General features: G+C 30.8%; 1 protein-coding gene across 2 annotated transcripts in view; it reads left to right on the top strand.

The window, feature by feature from the left end:
• The window catches only part of pds5 (cohesin associated factor B pds5), a 214,996-nt gene that overhangs the window by 48,819 nt on the left and 139,342 nt on the right, over positions 1-26,835 (top strand). For both annotated transcript variants that reach the window (XM_072529909.1, XM_072529908.1), the window contains exon 2: positions 9,445-11,539. In XM_072529909.1, the coding sequence (XP_072386010.1) occupies positions 9,454-11,539 (2,086 nt within the window). In that variant the 5' untranslated portion in view covers positions 9,445-9,453. The remainder of the gene's footprint in view (positions 1-9,444; positions 11,540-26,835) is intronic.

Raw genomic sequence — 26,835 nt, 5'->3', positions numbered from 1 at the left:
CTCGGAGTAATTTGACAGATAGAAATTAATCATAAGGGAATATAAAGTGGGGTTATATAATATATTGTTTGAAATGTGTATTTTATTAAATTAGAGTGTTAGTTACTAATTTAATTATATATTCTGATCTGAAAAGCCTAAATGTAAACAAAATTATTAATAGAAAAGAATGGAATTCTCTGGATCTCCGGAGATGGCCATGTTTGCGAAATGGTTTGTTCCAGAAAATTCAGACAAGTATTAAATAGAACAAATTGGAACATGATATCTTACGAGATGGTTCTAGAAATCCAAAAACATATAAATACCTGTGATTTGGATTCAAGATGGCAGTTTATGGAAGTTTTTAGTCTGAAGTCAAGCAGTTTTTGAAAGTTTTTAGTCAGAAAAGTTTTAGATAGTGCAGTCAGAAGAGTTTTAAGAAGTTTTTGAAAGTTTTTAGTCAGAAAAGTTTTAGATAGTGCAGTCAGAAGAGTTTTAAGAAGTTTTTGGAAGTTTTTAGTCAGAAGTCAGGCCAGTTTATTATGAAAGTTATTAGACACATTTAGTGAAGTAAATTGTTCAGAATTTTCAAGAAGTCAGTCAGAAAAGTTTAGTAAGAAATATGAAAGATTATTTGGAGTCAGAGAATCAGGTACAAATAGTCAAATTGTTTAATATAGTGAGTTAAATGAAGATTAAAAATTATGCATATAATTAATGCACATTTATAATTATACACAAATAATTATTGAAGATTATAAAAGTATATTGGAAGAAATTAAATTATATTGTGGTTGGAGATTAGTATAAATCAACTTATAATAATTGGATATTGGTATATTGAAAAGAAGAATAAATATAAATGCTGTTTGCTGGTTTGGTTGGTGGTGTATAAATGCTGGTGAAGAAAACTATATCTTAAATTGGTAGAAGCTGATAATTGGAAAAAGTAATTTCACAAAAAAACAAGGATAACTGAAGTACGAAGACATTCAGTGGTGATTAGAATCTATATACTTAGTGGAAAACAGTTCATTTAGGCATTCAGTGAAAGAAAGGTACAAAATTTTGTTCAATATAATTTAGTTAGTGTCATAACAATTTCAATTTTGAAGATAGTTTGTTTAAATTTTAGATTGTCTATAGAATTTAATTAGTTTTATAAGAATATCAGTTTAAAGATAGTTTATTTTAAATTTACATTGACTAGGTTAGATATATATGTGTGTTTCATAATAGTTATAATAAAGATAATTTAAAAAAGTACTTACAAGCTAATTCTTTGAGAACCGCGATAAAAACCCTATATATATTATTAAAAATACTCATTGCTCATCATTCAAACAAAAAACACATCATAACAATTTGGCACCCAACGCGGTGGCTCTCTATTTAAAAGAATTAGTTTGGGAAGATAAGTGCTCTCATATAATTAAATTAATTATCAGTAGAAAGAAAAAATTATAGATTTTATTTTTAATTATATTTGAACTAGTAAAGTCTCAAAATGTCTCAAGGAAAGAAAGGTACAAGAAGCAAAAAGAATGAAGAAGATGTGGAAGTAGAAACACAACCTATACAAGAGGAGAGTTTAGTTCAAGTTCCACAAGATACTGCAGAAATGAATCCAGGAAGAGAGGAAAATGTCAATATGGCAGCTTTGATGTCATTAATGATGCAGATGAACAAGACAATGGAAGAGTATACGAAAAAAATGGAAGAGAATTCAAAAGAAGTCAAAGAGGACATGAAAAAAATGGAACAGAAATTGGAAGAGAATTATAGAAAATTAGAAAAGAAAATAGAAGATAATAATAATAAAATTGTAAAACAAATGGAAAAACAAATGGATAAAAAACTTGAAGCTGCAGAGAAAAAAGTTGCAAATGAAATAAAAAGTATACGGAATGACTACAAGAAAAGGTTAGACAATGAGAGGACAGAAGTAAAGAGGATTATTCAAGATAATAAAATAGATATAGAACAGAAAATAGAGTTACAGAAATGTAACTTAGAAGTAAAAATTAACGAAGACAGGAGAAACACAGAAGAAAAATTAGACGATATACAACAAAATATCCAAATAAATAGTAATCAAATAAGAAATGTGGAACAGAGAATAGATGATATTTCACAAATGAGAGACATAGGGAGACCTTACTTAAATTTAACAAATGAGACTGGGATTAAATTCTCTGGTAATATAAAAAATTTGCATCCTAGAGTATACATAAATAGTTTAAAACATAAATTAAGATTTGTGAATAATATTAATGATATTAAAGATTATATTAGAATGACATTAAATGACAATGCAGCAACTTGGTTTGCTAGTATTGAGAATGATTTAGATAATTTTCAAACATTTGAAAATAAATTTTTAAATTATTATTGGGGTGAATTAGAGCAAGCCAAGTTTAGAGAAATTCTATATTTTGGAAAGTATAATCAAAATTTAAAATCAAATATGGTAGATTATGCATTGAAATTGATAACAGTTGCAAAATATTTAGAACCACCACTTAGAGAGGATGAAACAGTCTTAAATGTATCTAGACATTTTGATGCTGATGTTGTGCAAACCGTAACTGTACAAAATATTCAAACAATAGATAGTTTTATTAATTTTATTCAAAGAATACAAAGAGGCAATATGACAAGTAATAATAACAACAGAAAAAACAATAATAACTTTCAACAATATAGACAATCATATAACAATAACACTAGGTATGGTGATAATTTACAAAATTTTAATAATACTAACAGTAATCCAAATAGACAGAACTTTAATAATAATACTAGTTATAATAGACAAAATTTTAACAATAATACTAGTTATAATAGACAACATTTTAATAACAGTACTAATAATAATAGACAAGATTTTAACAATAGAAGAAATACAGAGCGACCTAACTATAACAGACAGGTAAATTGTGTTCGAAGGAATAGAAGCTGCGAAGACAGGGAACGAAATAGTACAAGGCAAGAAAATGTGAGTAGAAGTCATAGTAGGGAAAGACATAGGACATTAGATCCAAGTGGTTAGATACAATCTGACAATTCTAATAATCAAAATTTTGTGCAGTAAACTTTCTGAATTACAAGTTAGGCCATTGCTATTATGAAAAACCTTCTGAATTTATTTCTTTAGATGAGGATAAAATTATTGACTCTATTAATTTAATTTATATAAATGCTTTGGCCAAAAATAAAATGATTAAAATTATGATAGATACTGGTTCAGAAAGTACTTTAGTCTCGGAGAATTTTATTTTTAATACATTAAAACTATCAGATATAATAAAGATTCCAAAAATTAAAATTGTTGGTGCAAATAATAAGAAGTTGGGTGAAATTGATAAACTAGCCAATTTTAAAATTAATATTCTTAATAAAGAAATTAATATGCAAGGATTTATTGTCAAGGATTTATGTGTTGATATATTAATGGGAAATGATGAATTGGAAAAGAAGAAAGTAAAGATAGATTTTGAAGAAAAAATGGTAACTTTGGAAGGGCAAATAATTAAATTTATGCAGAAAGATGAGGTAGAAGAAGGAATAAGAGTTGATAGGATATTATTAAAAGAAAATAATGATGTTTATGAAGAAGAAATGTATTTTGATGATAGGGAAATGTCCCAAAAGAATGTAAATAATAATTATTGTAGTGAATATTTAAGGAATGGAAATTTTAAGCAGATGGATGCCTACGAGGCGGAGTGCGTAAAATTGGAAGCAAGGAATAATGAGTACATAATGAAGAATAATGTTATTTGTAAAGAAGAAGATATGATGAAAGTTTTAAATTGCCCTGAAGAATATAAGTCAATAGTCATTTCCATATTGCAGCAACACAAGGGACTTGTCAATAAAGAAAATAGAATTGCACAAAATTATATCCATAGTATAAAAGTTAAAGAAGAAAAAGATTTTAAAACAAAATCATACCCAATACCATATAAATACAGAGAAGAAGTAAACAAAACAATTAATAATATGTTAGAAGATGGGATCATTGAGAAGGCAGACACACGTTTTATTAACCCCATAGTAGTAGTACGAAAAAGATCAGGTGAAATCAGGTTATGTTTGGATGCAAGGAATATTAACAAGATTACTGAAAAGCAATTTGAAGCACCAATGAGTATAGATGGAATATTAGGAAGAATTACAGGAATGTCATTTTTCACTAAAATCGATTTACAGCATAGTTTCTGGTTAATACCTCTAGAAAGAAAAAGTATACAGTATACAGGATTTCAGATAGATGGAGTAGTATATCAATTCAAAATAGTACCATTTGGACTTCAATCATCTTGCAGTGCTCTATGTAGATGTCTTCATGATATTTTGGATCAATATGAACATTTTGTAATTCACTACATTGATGATATATTAATTTTTTCTAAAACGGCTGAAGATCATGAGAAACACCTAAAAATTATAATAAATAGATTAGACAAAGTTGGACTAAAAATAAATCAAGAAAAATGTACATTTTTTCAAAAAGAAGTCATATATCTAGGTTATAAACTTAACACTAAGGGAATCGAAATGGATCCAGAACGGACACAAGTCATTCAGGAATATAAAACACCACACAATTTAAGAACTTTAAGAGGATTTATTGGAATAATTAATTATTATACAAGGATGATACCAGATCTAAGTATAAATAACATGAAGAGATTGAATAATGATTTCTATACCTTTAACACAAATATAATAACACTAATAACTTACTGATATATCCATTTTATTCAATAGACTTGATTTGTTAAATAGATGGTAGATTTCATTATTTTGAATCAATTTGACATCATACTTGTTGAATTTTGTACATATGGAAATTGTTTGGTACCCTAAAAATCATAATTTGGGGTTAGATACAGAATTGATTGTGTAAATGTCTTTATAAAAAGTGTAAAACTTACCAATTCATATGGATAAAAGCCTGTTGAATGGAAATAATTCCTAGATTTTGTCTATAAATAAACAGAACACCATATCGATTATATTTTTAATTAAGGTTATATTTTATTCTCTGATATCGCATCCATTGCTTCATTTGACATGACAGTTTGACCATAGAATAGCCGAACTGTGATCCGTTGTTCTCTGCTTTAACATAGACAGCGAACAGGGATGTATTTAACACATTTTAAATAAAAAAAAAATTTTTGATTTATTAAATTTAATAAGGTATGAGAAAATTAATATTTAAAAAAATAATAAGTAAATTATTTATTTTAAATATTATTTTTGGGGTATTGTGACGATTAGGGTTTATAGAAAATAATTTATAAGTTATATACTACATAATATTAGATATTTGGTTGTTTTAAATAAGTTATATACTAGAGAATTTTATAAAAATTATTTATGTGAGGGCATTTTAAGAAATTAGCATATAATAATTGTAAAAAGTTGTATTTTAATATTGTAAATATATATAAGTGAGCCATGTGCATAGGCAACCAAAAATACTCTCGGAGTAATTTGACAGATAGAAATTAATCATAAGGGAATATAAAGTGGGGTTATATAATATATTGTTTGAAATGTGTATTTTATTAAATTAGAGTGTTAGTTACTAATTTAATTATATATTCTGATCTGAAAAGCCTAAATGTAAACAAAATTATTAATAGAAAAGAATGGAATTCTCTGGATCTCCGGAGATGGCCATGTTTGCGAAATGGTTTGTTCCAGAAAATTCAGACAAGTATTAAATAGAACAAATTGGAACATGATATCTTACGAGATGGTTCTAGAAATCCAAAAACATATAAATACCCGTGATTTGGATTCAAGATGGCAGTTTATGGAAGTTTTTAGTCTGAAGTCAAGCAGTTTTTGAAAGTTTTTAGTCAGAAAAGTTTTAGATAGTGCAGTCAGAAGAGTTTTAAGAAGTTTTTGAAAGTTTTTAGTCAGAAAAGTTTTAGATAGTGCAGTCAGAAGAGTTTTAAGAAGTTTTTGGAAGTTTTTAGTCAGAAGTCAGGCCAGTTTATTATGAAAGTTATTAGACACATTTAGTGAAGTAAATTGTTCAGAATTTTCAAGAAGTCAGTCAGAAAAGTTTAGTAAGAAATATGAAAGATTATTTGGAGTCAGAGAATCAGGTACAAATAGTCAAATTGTTTAATATAGTGAGTTAAATGAAGATTAAAAATTATGCATATAATTAATGCACATTTATAATTATACACAAATAATTATTGAAGATTATAAAAGTATATTGGAAGAAATTAAATTATATTGTGGTTGGAGATTAGTATAAATCAACTTATAATAATTGGATATTGGTATATTGAAAAGAAGAATAAATATAAATGCTGTTTGCTGGTTTGGTTGGTGGTGTATAAATGCTGGTGAAGAAAACTATATCTTAAATTGGTAGAAGCTGATAATTGGAAAAAGTAATTTCACAAAAAAACAAGGATAACTGAAGTACGAAGACATTCAGTGGTGATTAGAATCTATATACTTAGTGGAAAACAGTTCATTTAGGCATTCAGTGAAAGAAAGGTACAAAATTTTGTTCAATATAATTTAGTTAGTGTCATAACAATTTCAATTTTGAAGATAGTTTGTTTAAATTTTAGATTGTCTATAGAATTTAATTAGTTTTATAAGAATATCAGTTTAAAGATAGTTTATTTTAAATTTACATTGACTAGGTTAGATATATATGTGTGTTTCATAATAGTTATAATAAAGATAATTTAAAAAAGTACTTACAAGCTAATTCTTTGAGAACCGCGATAAAAACCCTATATATATTATTAAAAATACTCATTGCTCATCATTCAAACAAAAAACACATCATAACAATACATTAGTAAACTTCAACGATCTCACGATGAATATCGATCGGTTTTACGCCTTTAGCACTAAGAAATCGTATAACAGCCCGTACTTCACAATCAGCGTGACTCACGATTGTTGGAGGCATCTTAAACACTGGAGTAAACAAGTATACAATGAAGAATCAGACTGTAATGGCGTCAGTGCGTAGACAAGAGATGTAGGTAACCAGCGCTCATGCGCGGAACGCCGACCGTAGCGCTGCGGCGGCGGAATCGCAAAACGGTACTTACTTAAAAAAAATGCCTCGTATATATATATATATATATATATATATATATATATATATATATATATATTATATATATATATTATATATATATATATATATATATATATATATATATATATTATATATATATATATATATATATATATATATATATATATATATATATATATATATATATATATATATATATATATATATAAGATGCTACCAGAGGGGCGAACTTTATCGATAGTGTGTACGCTTATTCAACTAATTCTATTATATGTTCGAGTATTTTTTTGTGACAAGTACAAGTACACATTTTTCATTAAAAAATTAAATAATGTTAAAAATATAAATATGATATAACAATCAATAACAAAAATGAACAATTAACTGTTAAAAAATTATAGTTTTAAATACCTTATTTTAATTATACATATTGGTTATTCTCCCGTTCCATGGTAAACTGGATGTAAACTTTTTGGATGGATATTGTTAATGTGTTGTAGCTCCATGCGTCCATGATGCTTATTGAACAATGGGCGAAACGTCTTCAATAAATAGATAAAGTAGCACAATTCTTGTCTTTTTTATCTCCAAATTGACCGAAAACATCCCATTCACTTACGAGTGCACATTTATATATATATATATATATATATATATATATATATATATATATATATATATATATATATATATATATATATATATATATATATATATAAGATGCTACCAGAGGGGCGAACTTATATCGATAGTGTGTACGCTTATTCAACTAATTCTATTATATGTTCGAGTATTTTTTTGTGACAAGTACAAGTACACATTTTTCATTAAAAAATTAAATAATGTTAAAAATATAAATATGATATAACAATCAATAACAAAAATTAACAATTAACTGTTAAAAAATTATAGTTTTAAATACCTTATTTTAATTATACATATCAATTCAATGTTAAAACCTAAGAAATCAATATATAACTGAAAGTTTTGTTTACAAGTTAAAGCAGTCTTTTATATTAAGCAAAGTAATTTTTTTTTAATTTTAAATGAAGTATAAAATTGAAAGACATTCATCCCAAGTCAACAAAACAACAGTGAACCGATACCTAAGTTTAAGTGTGATCACTAGGAGATTATATCGAACCAAGTGTTAATAATTGTTTTAGCTAATTCTAGATTGTCCGATGAATATATATGACTTACCAAAACGTAAAACGAGACACAGACATTAATGAACTGACAAATAAAAGTTGATATCTGATATCTCATGGTTTACTGTCATTAGTATATAATTATTTTTATATGAGCGTAACATTGATGTTTTCGAAAAAGGTAAAATGGAGATATGTTATGACTTTAAGAGCTTTTTATGGTGTTATATTTATTATTATTTAAATCATATTGAAATATATTTTATTTAGGTTTTGTGTATCTTTTTTGTCATTTATTGCGTTGATATTTCTTTTTATTTCTATTGATTCGTATATCTCACTCTTCTTTTTGTTTTGTTCTGTTTTTAAATATGACAAGAATATGACAAGAACAACGTCACTGCGCTCACAAAACATGAAAGTGAGAAGAAGCATAAATTTGATTTTAACATCAAAGTTTTAAAAACAGAACAAAACAAAAAGAAGAGGGAGATATACGAATCAATAGAAATAAAAAGAAATATCAACGCAATAAATGACAAAAAAGATACACAAAACCTAAATAAAATATATTTCAATATGATTTAAATAATAATAAATATAACACCATAAAAAGCTCTTAAAGTCATAACATATCTCCATTTTAGCTTTTTCGAAAACATCAATGATACGCCGATATAAAAATAATTATATACTAATGACAGTAAACCATGAGATATCAGATATCAACTTTTATTTGTCAGTTCATTAATGTCTGTGTCCCGTTTTACGTTTTGGTAAGTCATATATATATACATATTTTACAATAACTGTTTGTCTTATACATGTACATTTTAGAATCTTGACAAAGGCAAGGGTTTTTTGCCGAAACGTTGATTGCAATGGAAATTAAAATCTAGTTCCACATGTAATATATATTTTATTGAATCTAAACCCAAGAAATACTAAATTTATATTATATATATATATATATATATATATATATATATATATATATATATATATATATATATATATATCGAATCGGAATAAGAGTGATAATGTTAATCAGACGGTTTTTTTGGTATCTCATGTAAGAATATTTTATTAGAGCGAGAGCGCATTGAAAGCAAAACTTATCAAATATAATTTAGACATTTGGAAGCAATTGTTCTTCTTTTACTGTATACTGCGACATGTGTCCTCCTTAATAAATATTAATATTTTTTCTAGGTATAAGAAATGGCGGAAGTAATATATCCTCCAGGATGTCGTCCAATTAGTGAAGATTTGAACACAGATGAATTGATACGACGTTTAAAGACACTTGCTCATACTTTGCAAGCTATGGGACAAGATGACGGCGCTTATAAGCAGTATATTCCGTTGTCTCTTCACCTTGCAGAAGAACAATTCCTGTCTCATTCTTCTCGAGATGTACAATTACTGATAGCTTGTTGTATTGCAGATGTTCTAAGAGTATACGCACCTGAAGCACCCTACAAAGATCCAGAACAGGTCAAAACAATCTTCTTATTTCTAATCACACAACTATCTGGTTTAAAAGATCCTAAAGACGCAGCCTTTAAGAGGTATTTTTACTTACTGGAAAATTTAGCTTACGTAAAATCATTTAATATGTGTTTTGAGCTACAGGACTGCCAAGAGATATTTTGCGCACTTTTTGATCTCATGTTTAAAATAGTTAACGATGAGCATTCAGGAAGAGTTAAAAGTTTTATGTTGGACGTTCTCTGCCCTCTTATATCTGAGAGTGACATGGTTAGCAATGATCTTTTAAATATTATATTAATAAATATCGTAGAACCAAATAAAAGTCAACATAAAAATTCCTATTTTTTAGCTAAAGAGCTAATAGTTAAAACCTCGGATACCTTAGAACCCTATATTCAAGCATTTTTCAATCAGGTACTGATTTTGGGAAAAGAGGATAAGAAATTACATATATGCGGCAAAGTTTATGATTTAATTTATGAATTGAATCATATAAGACCACAGATTTTATTGGCAGTATTACCCCAATTGGAATGTAAGTTAAAAAGTCCCCTGGAAAGTGATAGATTAGCGGCTGTAGCTCTTTTGGCTAAAATGTTTAGTGAAAAAGATTCGGAACTTCCTAGACGTCACACAGCATTATGGAGAGCGTTTCTGGGTAGATTTAATGATATTTCTATTGCTATTAGAACAAAATGTGTCCAGTACTCTATGCATTTCCTTCTTAATCACCCTGATCTGAGAAAAGATATTACAGAGACTTTAAAAATGAGACAACATGATTCAGAAGAGAATGTTCGATATCAAGTTGTTATGGCTATTGTGACGACAGCAAAGAATGATTTTCAAGTAGTTTCTGATTCGGAAGATCTTTTGGAATTTGTTAAAGAAAGAACATTAGATAAAAAATTTAAAATAAGAAAAGAAGCAATGTCTGGTTTGGCTCTTATATATAAAAAACATTTAAGTGATCCTGATGTACCTAATGCAACAAAGAAAGCTGTTACTTGGATAAAAGACAAAATCTTACATGGGTATTATATGGCGGGTATAGAAGATCGCTTACTGGTGGAAAGATTATTAAATACTTGCTTAGTTCCTTATCAACTTCCAGCAGCAGAACGAATGAAAAAACTCTACCATCTTTTAGGTACAGTAGACGATCATGCAAGTAAAGCTTTCTTAGAACTTCAAAAGAACCAATTGTTTGTAAGAAAGTTGGTACAAGAATTTTTAGAATTACATAGGCGATCTGCGAATGGTTCTAATGACGTGCTAAAAGAATTATACACAAGAATCCAAAATTTATCCAAGTGCTTACCGGAACCTGTTAAGGCGCATGAATACCTAACCAAATTCAGTAATCATTTAAGGAAAGATACGTCACTTTGGGAACAATTTGACATAATAGTAAAACCATCAGTTACTTGTAAGGAATGCTCTGAAGCCACTGCAGCGGTTCTTAGAAAGTTGGGTGCACCAGTTATGACAAATTTATACTACAACACCATAAAAATGGTATTAGAACGCATCAGCTCTGTGATGATTGACCATGAAGCATTAAAGCTATTAATAGGTTATGTTGAAGATTGCTTGCGAGGTGGAAATAGTATTGAAGAAATTGGATTGCATCCTGCTACTGCTGGCGATAGGGGCCTCAAATTGCTCGTTATGCTGAGTGTAGTGTTCCCTTCTCATTTTCAGTATACTGATATTTTAGAACAGCTACTGGACTTACTTAAAATGGATGACGAGAACATTGCACCTTTGGTACTATCTGTTTTCACATTTTTGGGAAAATACAAGTGTTTGTGTAAGTATATATTTTAGTTAGAACATTTTTACACCATTTATACACGTTTTTCTATGTCTTCCCTTCCTTCTATGGTACCTTGTTTGTAATTTGGAATGAGTGCAGATTCTAGTTTTGTTTTATATAAACCAGATTAATATCCATAAGGCAGTGACATGTTTATTTAGTATTAAATATTTATAGTTTGACCTCATTTTTTTTACAAATATTTATTATATATATTCAATGGTTGAATTTCAGAGGTTTGATCAGTAAATATTTGGCAAATGAAAGTCGTCAACTACTTCATTATTTTAAAACTAGAAATGATCTTAGAATATAAGTCAAAACCGAACAGGGTTTGATTTATTTTACTCTACGATACTTTCATATTAAAACTTAATTAAGTAAACGTATAATGTAGTATATGGTATATATATATATATATATATATATATATATATATATATATATATATATATATATATATATATATATATATATATATATATATATATATAATACATCCCGCTATCATTTAGAGCTCTTTTCACGTTGCAGTAATTTAGCATTACCAAGAAATGCTATCATTTTCTATTTATAAGTCGTGTATGTTCGTTTAGTGCCTTTGTAGGCTTAGCACCGTTATCGGTTTTTCAATAGTCCGATTTTTTTATATATTAAATTTTTTACATCAAACCATCATGTAACCATGGTAACCATTGGTATCATTTTAAAGCCAATAGATGTTGCCAGTGTTAATACTTAGAATAATATTCGAAAACATAAAAATATCGATCGGTTTGGGTCAAGTTCAAATGAAGACATTGAATCTACCTACCGGCCGGCTGATCTCAGCCGGCTGGGGTCAACCAACAAGTTTTTTATATCAACGTTCAGTCATCGAAGCTATCAGTGAATAGTTTAAGATAAATATTAGGTTTTTGTGGGATTAAGTCAAAAATATTGGCATTTTTAATTATTTAATGTTTGACATTTTGATTTCCATTCAGGAAATCGTTCTCAAAAAACGTTTTTTGTACAAAATGTGTATACACATTTTTACATAATTAGTACAATAAACAAGGTTAAATATTGGAAATCGTATCGTTAAATATTAGTTAATTAAAAATGTAATTTTCATCTCAATATCGACCAATAATTGTGGCTTAATCACATAAAAAAATAATATTTGACTATGACCATGCCATAAGAAAGTAGTTCACGGAACCTCGCTAAATAGTTTAAAAAAATCTTATACAGAAATTTAAATTCTAAATAGTATGAGGAGTAGCCGACGAAAAATTCGTAAAGACGTACAGTTGATTTTGCTTTGTTTTTTTAAACAATCTTAAAAGGCAAAAAAAAATAATTTTTTGCTTATAAAACGTTTTGTATACATTCTAAAAAAAATAATTCAAATAAAAGTTGTAGACCATAAAAAGTTTTTTTATGTAGAGAAATACCAAATTTAAATACATAAATAATTGAGATAATTCCAAAAAACCGTAAACTCTAAGATATTATGTTTGTAGTAATTTATAAATGTTAATAACTTTGTTTTTTGTCTAACGACAGGTAATATAGCTACTTGAAATTATGGCAATTGATGAGTTATTAAAGTGTGCTAAATATCAAGCAGATCAAAAAATATTTTACAATTTATTCAATTTGTTTATCACAGAAAGCGATTATTTAAACAACTGTACTTGTCCAAACAGTATGACTCTACAAGTATTTTGTAACTTGTAATCGATTCTTTGCGCTTTCAGTTTTAGGGTATATTAAAAAAACTTTAACATATTATTAAATTTATTATTAAAAACCAGTTTGAATAGGGGACTTTTTAGTTTTTAGACCACTTCACGTTTTTTTAGTTTCTTTGACAAGTGAGGATTGTCTATTCGGTTATTTCTTAATATGGGCTATGAGCAATTGTCTAGTCAAGTCAACACTATTATAGAAGTTACCCATACTTTTCCAGTAGTCATTCAGACGGTTCATCTTAGTTGTCTCCATATGGAACATAAGCCCGAGAAAAGTCTTAAATTCTGTTTGTGTTGTCTCTTTCCAAAACGCAATCCTCGATTTTTCTGAACGACTTTGTGCAAATATTTGGTCAGAGTCAATCAGAGTCACTTCCACCATTCATTTAATTTACATCGTCCTCGCCAGATGCTTCTAACAATGATTGTAATTCAGCAGTGGTCAATCTGCGTTTATTGTTCTGAAGCTATTTTCTTGTGGCATTATAAAGTAATTACTATTTAAATGGGAATAAGCCACAATTAAAGGTTAAAGTACGTTTATTGACGTTTCAAAATTTCCGATTTCTGAAAGTGGATTTCCGAAGTGGAAATTGAAACGTCAATAAACGTACTTTAACCTTTAATTGTGGCTTATTCCCATTTAAATAGTACTTAATCTACGTTTATGTTCACATCTAGCTTTTTTAGATGTCGAAGGTATACTATTTACATCCTTATTTTTATAAATACTATAACTCACTTTTACGGAGGTAATTAACAATAACAGCGTTCTACTAGAAACTATCAACTTACGACTTCCAATACTATAAGGCCACTTGAGGCACAATACGTTTTTACTCAATAATTGCCATCACATTCTTCAGAGTATATTTTAACTTTTTTAACTTTTATATCGGCCTTTCTACTAGTCATGCTTCTTAAAATTTTGTAACATCTTGTCCACTTTCTTCTCTTTGTATTATCTACATCGCTTTGCCTGAGATGGTATTTTTGGGTGTAACTGGTCGTGAGGGTTACATTTCTTTATTTGCAAATGCCTTCGCGAACTCCAGTCTGAACTCAAGGATAGGTTGTCGCTTTTTTTACGTTTTCTAATATTTAGCAACTAAGCATTGACTACTGCGGTATTAAATGCAGTATTAAATATTAATTCCACTGCCATTTTCCGGTACCACTTCAGAATTTTGCGTATTGGGCTTTGGTAAGAAGCCACTTGATCACTAAAATCAACACTCTTTTTCACCAAGTTATAATCGAGAATAGTTTGTGGTTTTAGTACTTGTGTATAATTTTTCTTTTCATTTGATTAAACCAAGATACAACTATGATGTTTAAATGTTGTAAGGATTAAAACGGGTCTTTTGTCGACCCATTTTATCACTTGTAAAATCAATAATGTTGTTAAGTTTCATCGTGAGTAACTGGTTGCAACTTTTTTAATCGAGATTTTGGTTTTAGATGTTTTTATAGTAAAACATCTGCACATGAATAATTCGTTTCTTGAACAATGATTTCAATTCATCGACCAACATTCTAAAATAAGGTGTTATTACGTCGTCCGGAATATTATAAACTGGTTCTCTTTCACAAAGCATTGGAAATATGGTTTACATTCTATATTTAGAAAAATCTTTTACTGCAACTCTTGTTCGACTAAACTAAACTAAATTAATAAACAAAACAAATTAATCTATTTTTTTTATAGAAATGCAGATTCCTGTCGGATTTTTATCAGTGCGGCATGAATCACTGGTGTCTCGTATATCCAGACCTCTTATCGCATTACAAACATAATTCTCAATTAGCAGTGCGGTACAAGATACATTTAGGTCGTATAATCTTAAAGCCGTAATAAGACCATAGGACCGTATGTTATAAATAAATATATCCCTATAAGAATTATCTTGAAAGATTAAAAAAATACAATAAAAAAGTGCAATATTAAGCGTTATTTAAAAAATGTTAAGTCATTCACGGGCGTACAGTTAAAAACAAAAGTTTTCAGTGTTCTATTGCTTGAATATTATTATCTGGTATTCTGAAAATGTTGACATTTTTTCCTGGTCTGATCTTCCTCAACTAACGTCATCTTTCTTAATTGGTGGGTTGTGTTGTTCAGGTATCTTTAAGTGTTTTTGTTGCTATCCATACTGAATAATCTTCTTTAGACAATGTACTAATGTAGTGTTCAAATGTGGCATTGCGTGCATCATGTAGCGCTGATCCTAGTTGTCTGATTAGTCGATTATATTTGCGTTCGTCATTAAGATTTAGGCTTCTTGGTCATTTACCTCTTGCTCTTCATTTTTCGACTATTAGTTGTATAATATAATACGGAGTGTTATTTGTGTTTTCTTGATTTGGAATTGTTAATCGTGTAGCTCCATATGAAATAGTAGAAGATGAAAACGGCAGCATATTAATCCATAAAAAAAAGGAAACGCGATAAAGATATCTGAAACAACTGTTTTATGTTATAAGTGATGAAATAGTCCGAAATTACCAAAACAGGTGAACAGGGCACTATAAAGAGGAAGTAGAATTAGCTATGAAACAGCTTGAATGGGGAAAAGAAATAAGCTTAGACCAAATACCAGCAGGAATTATTCAACGGAGGAAAAAAATAATTAAATGGATAACAATATTCACTCCATTTACAGAAAAGAAGGTGACCCGCAAAAATTTTAAGAACTTCTTTAATAGCCTCCAGTCAACAATTTCCTAATCATGTTTAAAAAACGTACGGAATACACTGTATATACTAACCTAAGTCGTCAATATACTTGTTGTTGCAGTTATGTATTACGATCAACTTAAAGGTTATGCACGGCTCCCCTTGTATAGGTACACAGGCATGCACCCGTGCGGAAGAAAAAAGATCTGTCATACATTACATTATGTCACATTTTAACGTTGAATATTTTATGGTCCCCTTTGGGTTATAAAACGAACGATCGACTTTTTCTCGCACACATCCCGCCTATGTAACTTTACAAAGCGAGTCGTTTGCTGGGTATTAAAGAACCGTCTATGGCCATCATATAATTTTACGCTAATATTTCACGTTCTACGACGCATTCCACGTTTGATACACTGTCTTGTTTAGTTTTCTGTCATTCTATTTGTTAAATCCTATCTCATTCTCGCCACAGCGTCAAGGAGCAGTAAATGTGTGCAGTGAACGGAAGGCATATGTCTAACAGTGAACGTTGGAAATTTTTCGAGTTTATCATATCTTCTTCTTTGAGTGCCTCTCCTATCGGAGATTGGATATCATTAGGGCGATTCTAATTTTATTTACTGCTGTTTTGAATAATTCGTTAGTGGTACAGCCAAACCACTCTCTTAAATTTCTCATCCAGGACATTCTTCTATGGCCTGGATTTCTGCGTCATTGGATTTTTCCTTGCATTATATTTTGTAGGAATGTGTACTTTTGTCCTCTCATCAGGTTGCCAAAGTATTCAAGTTTTCTCTTTTTTATATTCAGTATAACTTCTGGATCGTTATTTATTCTGCGTATTACCTCTTCATTTGTAATTTTATTCACCCAACTTATTTTTAGTATACGGCGGTAGCACCACATCTCAAAGCTTTCAAGATTTTTAACATTCATCTGTTTAAGAGTCCATGCCTCAACACCGTTAAGCAAAGTACTGAATACATACTAAGTAGTTAACTAAAAGTGGACGTATGCAAAGAGATGTACGACGTAATCGTATGGTATTCGCGCTAAATCCTGACACTTAATATGCCACACACCTCTGTGCGTTAATTCGTTTTATTGCTGCCAGTTTAAGGTGTTATTAGATGCCACCATGTTTAATTTCTCTCCATTATCGTATTATCTCCGTTAAATCCTATCATTTTAGGCTCCATATGTCATGATTAGACCTATAGGACCGGAGATACGCAACTAAGGCTCTTTTGACATAATATATATAGGAGCAAAGATATATACCTAAGGTCCTTTTGACGTGTTGATGTATTTGATTTCTACGTCGTAGTATTCTATTGGTTAAATGGTACCACTTGAGGTACTGTACGTCACGATTAGACTAATAGGATCGAAGATACACAACTAAGGCCCTTTTGCCAGGCTACTCTATTTCATTTTTATATCTCATTGTATTCTATTAGTTAAATTCTATCATTTGAGTTACGAAACGTCACGATTGGACTAATAGGACCGCAGATACATAACTAAGGCCCTTTTGACAAGCTGATGTATTTTATTTTTCTATCTTATTGTATTCGATTGGTTAAATCCTATCATTTGAGGTACTGTACGTCACGATTGGGCCACTAAAAACGAAGATACGTAACTAAGGCCCTTTTGACGTGATGCTGTATTTGATTTCTATGTCATTGTATTCTATTGTTTAAGTGCTATCATTTGAGTTATCGTACGTCACGATTGGACTAATAGGACCGAAGATACATAACTAAGGCCATTTTGACATGCTACTCCATTTAATTTTTATACCTCATTGTATTTTATTTGTTAAATCCTTTCATTTGAGGTATTGCACGTCATGATTTAACTAATAGAACTAAAGATACACAACTAAGACCCTTTTGACATTGTTCTGCATTTGATTTTTCTATCCCATTGTATTCTTTATGTTAAATCCTATCATTAGAGGTACTACACGTCACGATTGGGCTAATAGGGCCGAAGATACGTGACTACGGCCCTTTTGACATGTTGCTGTATTTAATTTTTTAATTTCATTGTTTTCAATTGGTTAAATCCTGTCATTTGAGATACTGTACGTCACGATTGGACTTATAGAAACGAAGATATATAATTAAGGCCTTTTTGACATGCTGCTTTATTTGATTTTTCTGTCTTGTATTTTATTGGTTAAATCCTATCATTTGAGGCGCTGTACGTCGAGACTGGACCAATTGGAGCGAAGATACAATAGGTAGTTGCAATATATCATAACCCGTTACTTTTACTATTTCGTTGTGGGTAATATTATATTCAACAACGATGCCAAATTTCTGATGCGAAAATGATTGATAATGAAAGTGGGATATACATTTTCATGTATATAATGGCAGCGAGTAAACGGTAAAACCCTGAACTAAATATATATAATATTTTCACTGTACCATCATTTTAGACTCAAACATTTTGTGGAATAAACCTATATAACTCAGTAAGGGATAAAAAGAGAAAGCGGATATTTTAAAATACCAACACGGTATCAAAACTCTAATCAATGAGATGGTTAAAATTCTTGTAACAAGTATAGGAAAAAAGTTATTAAGGTCTTGTAAAGTAGCGTCGATATACAGATGCTACTTTACAAGCCGATGCTAAATTGATGGTAAAAGCATATTGTATCGATGCGAAAATGATAGTAGGATATATATATATATATATATATATATATATATATATATATATATATATATATATATATATATATATATTCAGGGATTCTACAGTATTCACTGCCTTCACTCGCTCAACCGTTTCCATCTCTCTCTGTTGTCCCATTCTCCATCGTTTAGGGGGTCGGTCCAGGATTTTCGGGGTCGTCCTCTTTTCCTCCTTCCTATGAGGCTCCATTCGGTTATTCTCTTTATCTATCTGCTGTCGCTAGTTCTTCTTACATGTCCATACCACTTTAGTCTTTTTTGTTCTATGTTAGTATGTTTGTTTCTATTGATGTTCTTTGCTTTAACTCGTCATTAGTTCTCCTATCCATTTTTGTTACTCTGCAGCATCTTCGCAGGCATTCCATCTCTGTTACTACTATCTTACTGCTGTTTTTATTGTTCATGATCCAATTTTCAGCCCCATATGTCATAATACTTCGCACTAATGTTTTATAAATCTGTGTTTTTGTCTTCATATTTAGGTGTCTATCCCACCATACTGGGTTAAGTTGTCGGATTGCTGTTCTTTTTTGTCCTAATCTTTGTGTAATTTCTTTCTCTGTTGTTGCCTTTTTCGTGATTATAAACCCCAAGTATTTGAATTTATCCTTTCCTTTGATTGTTACGTTGTCATCAATGTGTAGATCTTCTATGTCTTCTTCACTTGTAGATAGGTAGGCTCTGTTTTCGCCAATAATAATATCTAGGCCAGCCTTGGTATATTCTTCTTGTAGTTTCTTCATCATGTAGCCGAGGTCGTCTTGGTCTTGTGCAATCACTACTTGATCGTCTGCAAAGCTTAACGTATATAGGTATTCGTTCCTTACCGGTACTCCCATACCTTCGCATTTTCTTTTCCATGTAGTCAAGGCTTTCTCTGAGTATATGTTGAATAGGGTTGGAGTTGTGGAACAACCCTTCAGGAGCCCTTTTGTTGTGGTGAAGTATCCTAGTGATTCTTGTTCCCATTTTAATGGACACTTTATTTTCTTTATACGGAGCTTTTGTAGCTTCTATGAGTTCCGTCTGTATTTCTAATTTGTACATTACCTCCCATAGTTCTGACCTTGGTACAGTGTCATACGCCTTTCTCAGGTCCACAAATGCCAAGTGTAATATCTCTATTTTTTCTTTTTTCTTTTCCAACAGTTGTTCCAGTGTGTATATGTGGTCTATGCATGATCTTCCTGCCGTGAAATCTGCCTGATCCTCCCCGATTTTGCCTTTTATCGCTTGCTCTATCGTTTCTCGCAGTATCTTCCCATATAATCTTCCTATTGATGATTTTACGCTTATTCCTCTGTAGTTTTCGCATCGTTTTTTATCTCGTTTCTTAAATATAATGTCATATATGCCTCCGTCCATTCCTTTGGGAGCTGTTCTCCATTTATGGATTTCTGAAATATCCATTTATCATCCGGTGTAATTTTTTTGATCCGCATTTTATAAGCTCAGGTGAGATGCCTCCAGGTCCCGGTGTATTCTTATTTTTGATTGCTTTAATGGCCGTTCTCATTTTCTTATCTGTTATTTCTATTTCTTGTTGTGGGAATCTGCTTCGTCTTCGCCTGTTTCCAATGAATTGTGGTCTTTGTTCTGTTAATAGTTCCTTGTAATAGCCCTTTCATTCTTTGTCCTGTATATTTCCCAATTTAATTTTTATTTTGAGTTTTGTTTCAATGCTCTCAGTACTTTCCATGACTCCGAAGTTCTTGTACCTCCTATGTATGTTTCAATATTTAAGCATGTTCTTTCCCATTCTTCATTTTTTTTATGTGTTATTTGTTTTTTCACTTATCTATCTTTTTCTCTATATTCTTTATAAACTTCATCGTTGTTTGTAGTCAGCCATTTTCTGTATGGTTGCTTTTTTTCTTCAATTATTCTTTTTGTTGGTTCATTTATTTCATAATAGTGCTGTTTATTTGTTATATGTTCTTTTTCTACAAGGGCTTCGAATGCCGCTTGCTTTATACTCGCCTTTATATGCCCGTATATTTCTTCGATGTTGCCGTATCTAAATTCTATTAATTTTTGGTCTAGACATTGTTGGTATAGTTCTCTTATTGATTGTTCTCTTGGAGTAGTTCTATATTGTATTGTTTTTATCTTATAGTGTTCAACGGTTCTTCTGTAGAGGGGGTCTGGTCTTGTTATGTTTCCAATATATGTATATATATATATATATATATATATATATATATATATATATATATATATATAAATATATATATATATATATATATATATATATATATATATATATATATATATACAAACAACACAGTTTATTAGGTTGCAGTCAGAAAATTGGCCGGGATGTTAATGAAACACTCTTATGACTTTTTGTCTAGCTTTCGGAATGGTTTTATTCCTTTTTGGAGTGACATTAAGAATCTAAGCGATATATACCACTTCTTACTTAAATCAGATACCAAGAACAATACAACATCACAGATAATTAACTTGACTGATATATCCATTAACAACTAACCTACTTTAATAATTAATTTTCATTAACTAAAAAAGATAACATTCCCTTGCTTTTCTTAGATACATCTCAATAAGATATTATTATAATAATACATGAACAATATAATATAATTAAAAAAGAAAATCTAAAATAATATTTCCCTATACTGGGATTTAATTTCATTCGGTTTTTACCAATGAACCTTAACGACACACAGATTCAAAAGAACTACTTGAATTGTCAGCACATGCGTTCTGGCTAAACCATAAAGAGAACCTCACATTTAAACTTTCTAACAATCAAAAATTTAGTTATTGCCGACAATTCAAAGAATTATCTCCTTTTAAATGTAGTTACATTGGTTTTTTCGATTAACCTTGGGTAAACCTTTGCGTCTTAAGTTCAAAGCTACCATACATTTCCAACGTTAAAAAAAACTTTTTTGCACATAGTAACAAAAAACTCCACTATGTTGTTACTAGCAAAGTGTAACAAATTTATGTTGTTCCACATTGGGCGCTACTGTAACAAATAGTAGGCAGATCACTTGAAATCATAAAACAGATTATTACTTATAAGCCAATTTAATAATAATAAAATAGAAAACCTGTAAACCCCGTAATGTACAATTACTTAAATACCCTACATGAAAATCCCCTCAACAAAGTTATATATATATTTAATTTTAAATACCCTTATAATATACAATCCTATTGACCCTTTTTTTTATATATATGCAATATATTTACATTCCCTAATTTACTAGAAAAGTATGAACTTATTTTTTTGAAGTTTTATTCATAAATTAAAGCAAAATTTAATGACAACCAACATTTCTATATATTTAAACAACTTTAACCCCTCCCTATATTTAACCCAATGAATCAGTTTGACAATTTCTAAGTTGATTCCAATCAGATAACCTGTGGATGTATTTAAATTGGTCTGTTCAGAAAGGAACAGATCCTAGATGAATTGGTGATGTTACCAGTAGGGCTGTAGAAATACAAAATGGACCTTTGTGCACAAATGACCTTACAAAAAATAAACAAATGATATTAAGAAAAAAAAGTGAATGTTATATAAATAATGATACGAAAATATGAATTAAGAAAAATTGACTAAAATTATTATTAATTTTTGGTTTGTTCACTCACTAAAAGTTTACACAAAATTTAAGGTAGCTTATTTTAAAATAGTCGGAAAACAATAAAAAAAAACCTGACTACTCTCAAACCGAGAAGGTTCTTCTTCCGGACACCTTACGCCGCTGGGACTAGTCCGGGTGAAAGCTATAAGCACACTCTTCTAGTACTAAACTGAACAGCTACTCCACTAATCGGGAAAAACCAAAAAAAAAACTCCAACTAAACTAAATGGAATCCATTACCCCCAAATTCAAAATAATCTTGATTGACTTTATATTCCTTTTTCCTCCAGCGACTAAAAATAAAATCAAAGAAAGCTCTCATTAGCTTTATTCTGAGTTGATAAACAAAAAGGCGGTTAGGACAAGAAAAACTAGTCCGAATGATGATAATTAGTGAAGGTTTCGTACACTTTTTGTGACCTTGGAAAATTAATCGAAAACTGTATTTATAAAAAAAATGTTGGGATTTTACTATGAATATTTCAATGAAGAATTAAAATTTAACTTATCACGAATATATTATAGGCAAATAGTAATGAAGGATCTCCTTACATTACCGAATTGCTTGGATATTGATGAGAACGTGTACTTAGGAGAATTTCTAACAGAAAGAATTCTGAACGTGATTTGACTGATATTGAATGAGCTTGAAATTCTATAAGAGAAACACTCACTCATAATTGTTTAAAGGTGCTGGCATAATTTTAATATGAAAATAAGTTATATGTAAATTTATCAATTAATATAAATACTGTGTGTGTATGCAATCAAATTACGGTACCTGTGATGTTGATGTAATACTTCTTCTTCCTCAGTGCACTGGGTTGACTCGGGAACAGAATCTTCTCAAAAGGTCGCGTGGTCACGTTACACAAAAAATACTGGAGTGTTTCGCGCGCTGATTTATACAAGACTATGTCTAAGATTGAAGTGCGTGTCGCCCCGTAGCGTTACTCCCTTAAGACTTTTAGGGGGAGGGGGCGGACTGTACAGGTCCGTATTAATTCAAGATTGACAAGACATACACACACGTTAATTAAAGAATTAAATATAAAAATAAAATAATAAAATTATTAATAAAAAACTAAGAATATATGTGGAGGGACTTAACATTCCCACCCACCAAAATGCATATTTGCATTTTTAGTCAATATAAGGCAAAGGGCATAGCTTAACCAAAGGTCGCCTAAGTTCACCTTTCGCGGTTTGTACGATAGCTACGCGAGCAATATCATCTTGACCGAAAATTAAAGTTTTAATTCGACCCATTTGCCATTGTAAGGGAGGCTTGGTCTCATTACGTATTAATACGAGTGTACCTATATTAGGGTTACCCTCATTTTTATGCCACTTCGAGCGTTGATGAAGAGTATGTAAATATTCTCTGCTCTATCTTTGCCAAAAGTCTGCATGTAATCGTTGCAGCAATTGCCAACGACTTAGTCTATTTAAATGAACATCACTGTAATCCCGATCGGGAATTATCTTTAAAGGCTCTAGTGTAAGAAAATGACCAGGTGTTAACACTGAAAAATCATTTGGATCATTACTGACAGGACATAAGGGACGACTATTTAAGACAGCCTCTATTTGTATGAGTAATGTATTCAATTCTTCATAGGTTAAAACCTGTTCGCCGATGACTCTAGACACATGTGTTTTTACGCTTTTTATACCCGCTTCAAACAATCCACCAAAATGGGAAGCTGTCGGAGGATTTAAATGCCATGTAATGACGTCGTTTTTACCAAAATGTGACTTAATGTCTTCTAAATAGGATTTTGCTCCTACAAAATTTGTTCCGAAATCAGAATAGATAACAGAGCAACGTCCTCGACGTGCTATAAAACGTCTGAATGAGGCTAAAAATGCCTCGGTACTAAGTTCAGATACCAATTCTAAGTGCAAAGCCTTAGTGGCAAAGCATACAAATAGGCAAATATAGGCTTTCGTTCGTTTAGCATTTTTAAGCTTATTGGCTCGTATCAGAAAAGGACCGCCAAAGTTAACGCCAACGCGAAAATGGTTTGGCCTTGGATATCCGTAGGTCGGGAAGAGCCCCCATAGGTGGCTGATAATTTTGAGGTTTTAGTCTCCAACAGGAAAGACATTTTGAAAGAACACTACGGATAACACGTTTGGATGAAATTATCCAAAAGTTTTGTGACAAGGCGAAGTGCGTACCTTGAATGCCTGCATGTAGATGTACAATATGAATTTCCGAAATAAGTAATTTGATGAAATTACCTTTGGAAGGTAAAGGAAAGCGCTTGTCATACGCTAATTCTGATTGGCTAAGTCTTCCGCCCACTCTTAGGATATCATGTGAATCAAAGAAGGGATTTAATTTTTTCAAATATTTGAACTTTATAGAATTACCCTTAACCTGTTCTATTTCCTCCCTCAAATATCTTTGTTGCACTAATCTAATTAGTTGATTAGTGGCGTTACTTTGTTCCTGAATAGAAAGCCTTCCAACTGTTCGTTGATTGGCTGATTTTAGGTTACCAACAAATCTAAGAACATAGGAAAAGATACGTTTTAATTTTGAAAAGGAAGAGAATCGATTACAGAGATTATCGACAAATTCATCAGATGGAAAAGACAAAAGACAACTTTTCTGTTTCAATTCTAAGTTATGCTCGATAGAATTGGTCAAGGAAAATGACCAGTTATCTTCAGTAGTGCGAAGAAATTCCGGACCCACCCACCAAGCAGGAGTATTTAAGAAATCCTCAGGGAAAAGTCCACTGGATCCCTGATCCGCACTATTTAATGAAGAAGGAATATATCGCCAGTGTTTTGAAGCAATCCTGTCTTGAATATAAGAAATTCTGTTACTGACGAAGGTTTTCCATTTATATGGCTGTGAATTAACCCAATGAAGAACAACAGTCGAATCTGACCATGCGTAAATTCTACTAAACGATATAGTGAGAGTCTGCAGTATATAAGATAATAATTTACTAAGAATTACTGCTGCATTGAGCTCGAGACGAGGAATAGTTTGTACCCTGGTAGGAGATACCTTTGTTCGAGCTAAAAGAAAATAAGTTTTAATGACTCCTGTATCATAACACACACGAAGGTATGTAACAGCAGAAGATCCACGTAAAGAAGCGTCGCAAAAGCCATGAAGCTCACAGGAAATAATTCCATTTAAAGAAATATGACGAGGTATAGTAAACTTGATAGTATAGGCAGTTCAATTTTAAATTGTTCCCACCTTGAAGTAATTTCCAAAGGTGGAGTTGCATCCCAATCTAAATCAAGTAGCCAAAGACGCTGAATAATAGTCTTCACTATCAAAGTGACAGGATTAAGAATACCGTAAGGATCGAATATGCGAGCTATTTGGGATAAGAGATTTCGCTTTGTACAGGAAGCTTGAAGAGGTAAAATTTTGTAAAAGAAATCATCAGATGATGGATTCCATCCAAGTCCTAATACCTTCAACGAAGATTGATCTAAGTCAAATGAAAAAGACTGTTGCAGGATATGATCCAAAGGAATATTAGCGAGAGAGAATAACTGAGGGGCATTACTTGCCCATTTTCGTAACTCCACCACGTTTCAATAAAGATATTAATTCTTTTATAGCAAGAACACTATTTTCTAAAGAATCCTTTCCTGTCATCACATCATCTACGTAAGTATCTTTTAGGAGTATAGATGAGGCTACAGGCAAGTCCGGTTCGTCGAGTGCTAGCTGCTGTAGAGTACGAATTGCAAGATATGGTGAGCTAGACACACCGAAAGTAACCCGAGTAAGTTCGTATTCAGCAATAGATTCCTGTTCCGAAAAACGCCAAAGTATTCTTTGAAATCTTTGTTGCTCAGGAGCGATAAGAATCTGAGTAAACATGGATTTAATATCTGCAGTAAAGACATATTTATGAAACCTGAATTTAAGCAATAAATTTACAAGATCATTTTGTAATTTTGGACCTGAATATAACGTATCGTTTAAAGACGGAAAGTTAGGGGCGTGTGCGGAAGCATCAAACACAACGCGCAATGGAGTAGTACTGGACTCCTTGTAAATACAATGGTGTGGTAGATAATAAGCATTATTTATTGCCGTACTTGGCTGAACAAGATTTAAATAATGATTATCTATGAAACTTTTGATAAAGCTTGAATATTGAATCTTAAGTGATTCATTTTTGGCAAATCTGCGCTGTAAAGAACTAAATCTTTGTAAGGCTAAACGTTTCGGGTCGCCAAAAGAAGGTATTTCGTTTTTGAAAGGCAGCTTTACTACAAATCTGCCCTCGGAATTTCTATAAGTGGTATGAGTATACAGCTTCTCACAGAATGAGTCTTCCGGAGAATAAGATTTAACTTCTGGTACTTCCTCAATGGCCCAGAATTGTTTTAATGTCGCATCTAATTGCTCAGAATCATTAGCAGAAAATGAAGTAAAAAAGGAATGAATATTTGTTATATTTGTAGGTGGAATATTTCCCATCAAAACATAACCGAAACTTGTTTCAAGAGCTGAAAGCTGATCATTACGGGTTTTAATAAT

Source organism: Diabrotica undecimpunctata, chromosome 4, assembly GCF_040954645.1.
Source record: "Diabrotica undecimpunctata isolate CICGRU chromosome 4, icDiaUnde3, whole genome shotgun sequence".
In the NCBI taxonomy this organism is placed as follows: domain Eukaryota; kingdom Metazoa; phylum Arthropoda; class Insecta; order Coleoptera; family Chrysomelidae; genus Diabrotica; species Diabrotica undecimpunctata.
This window is presented reverse-complemented; position numbering and strand designations above follow the sequence as displayed.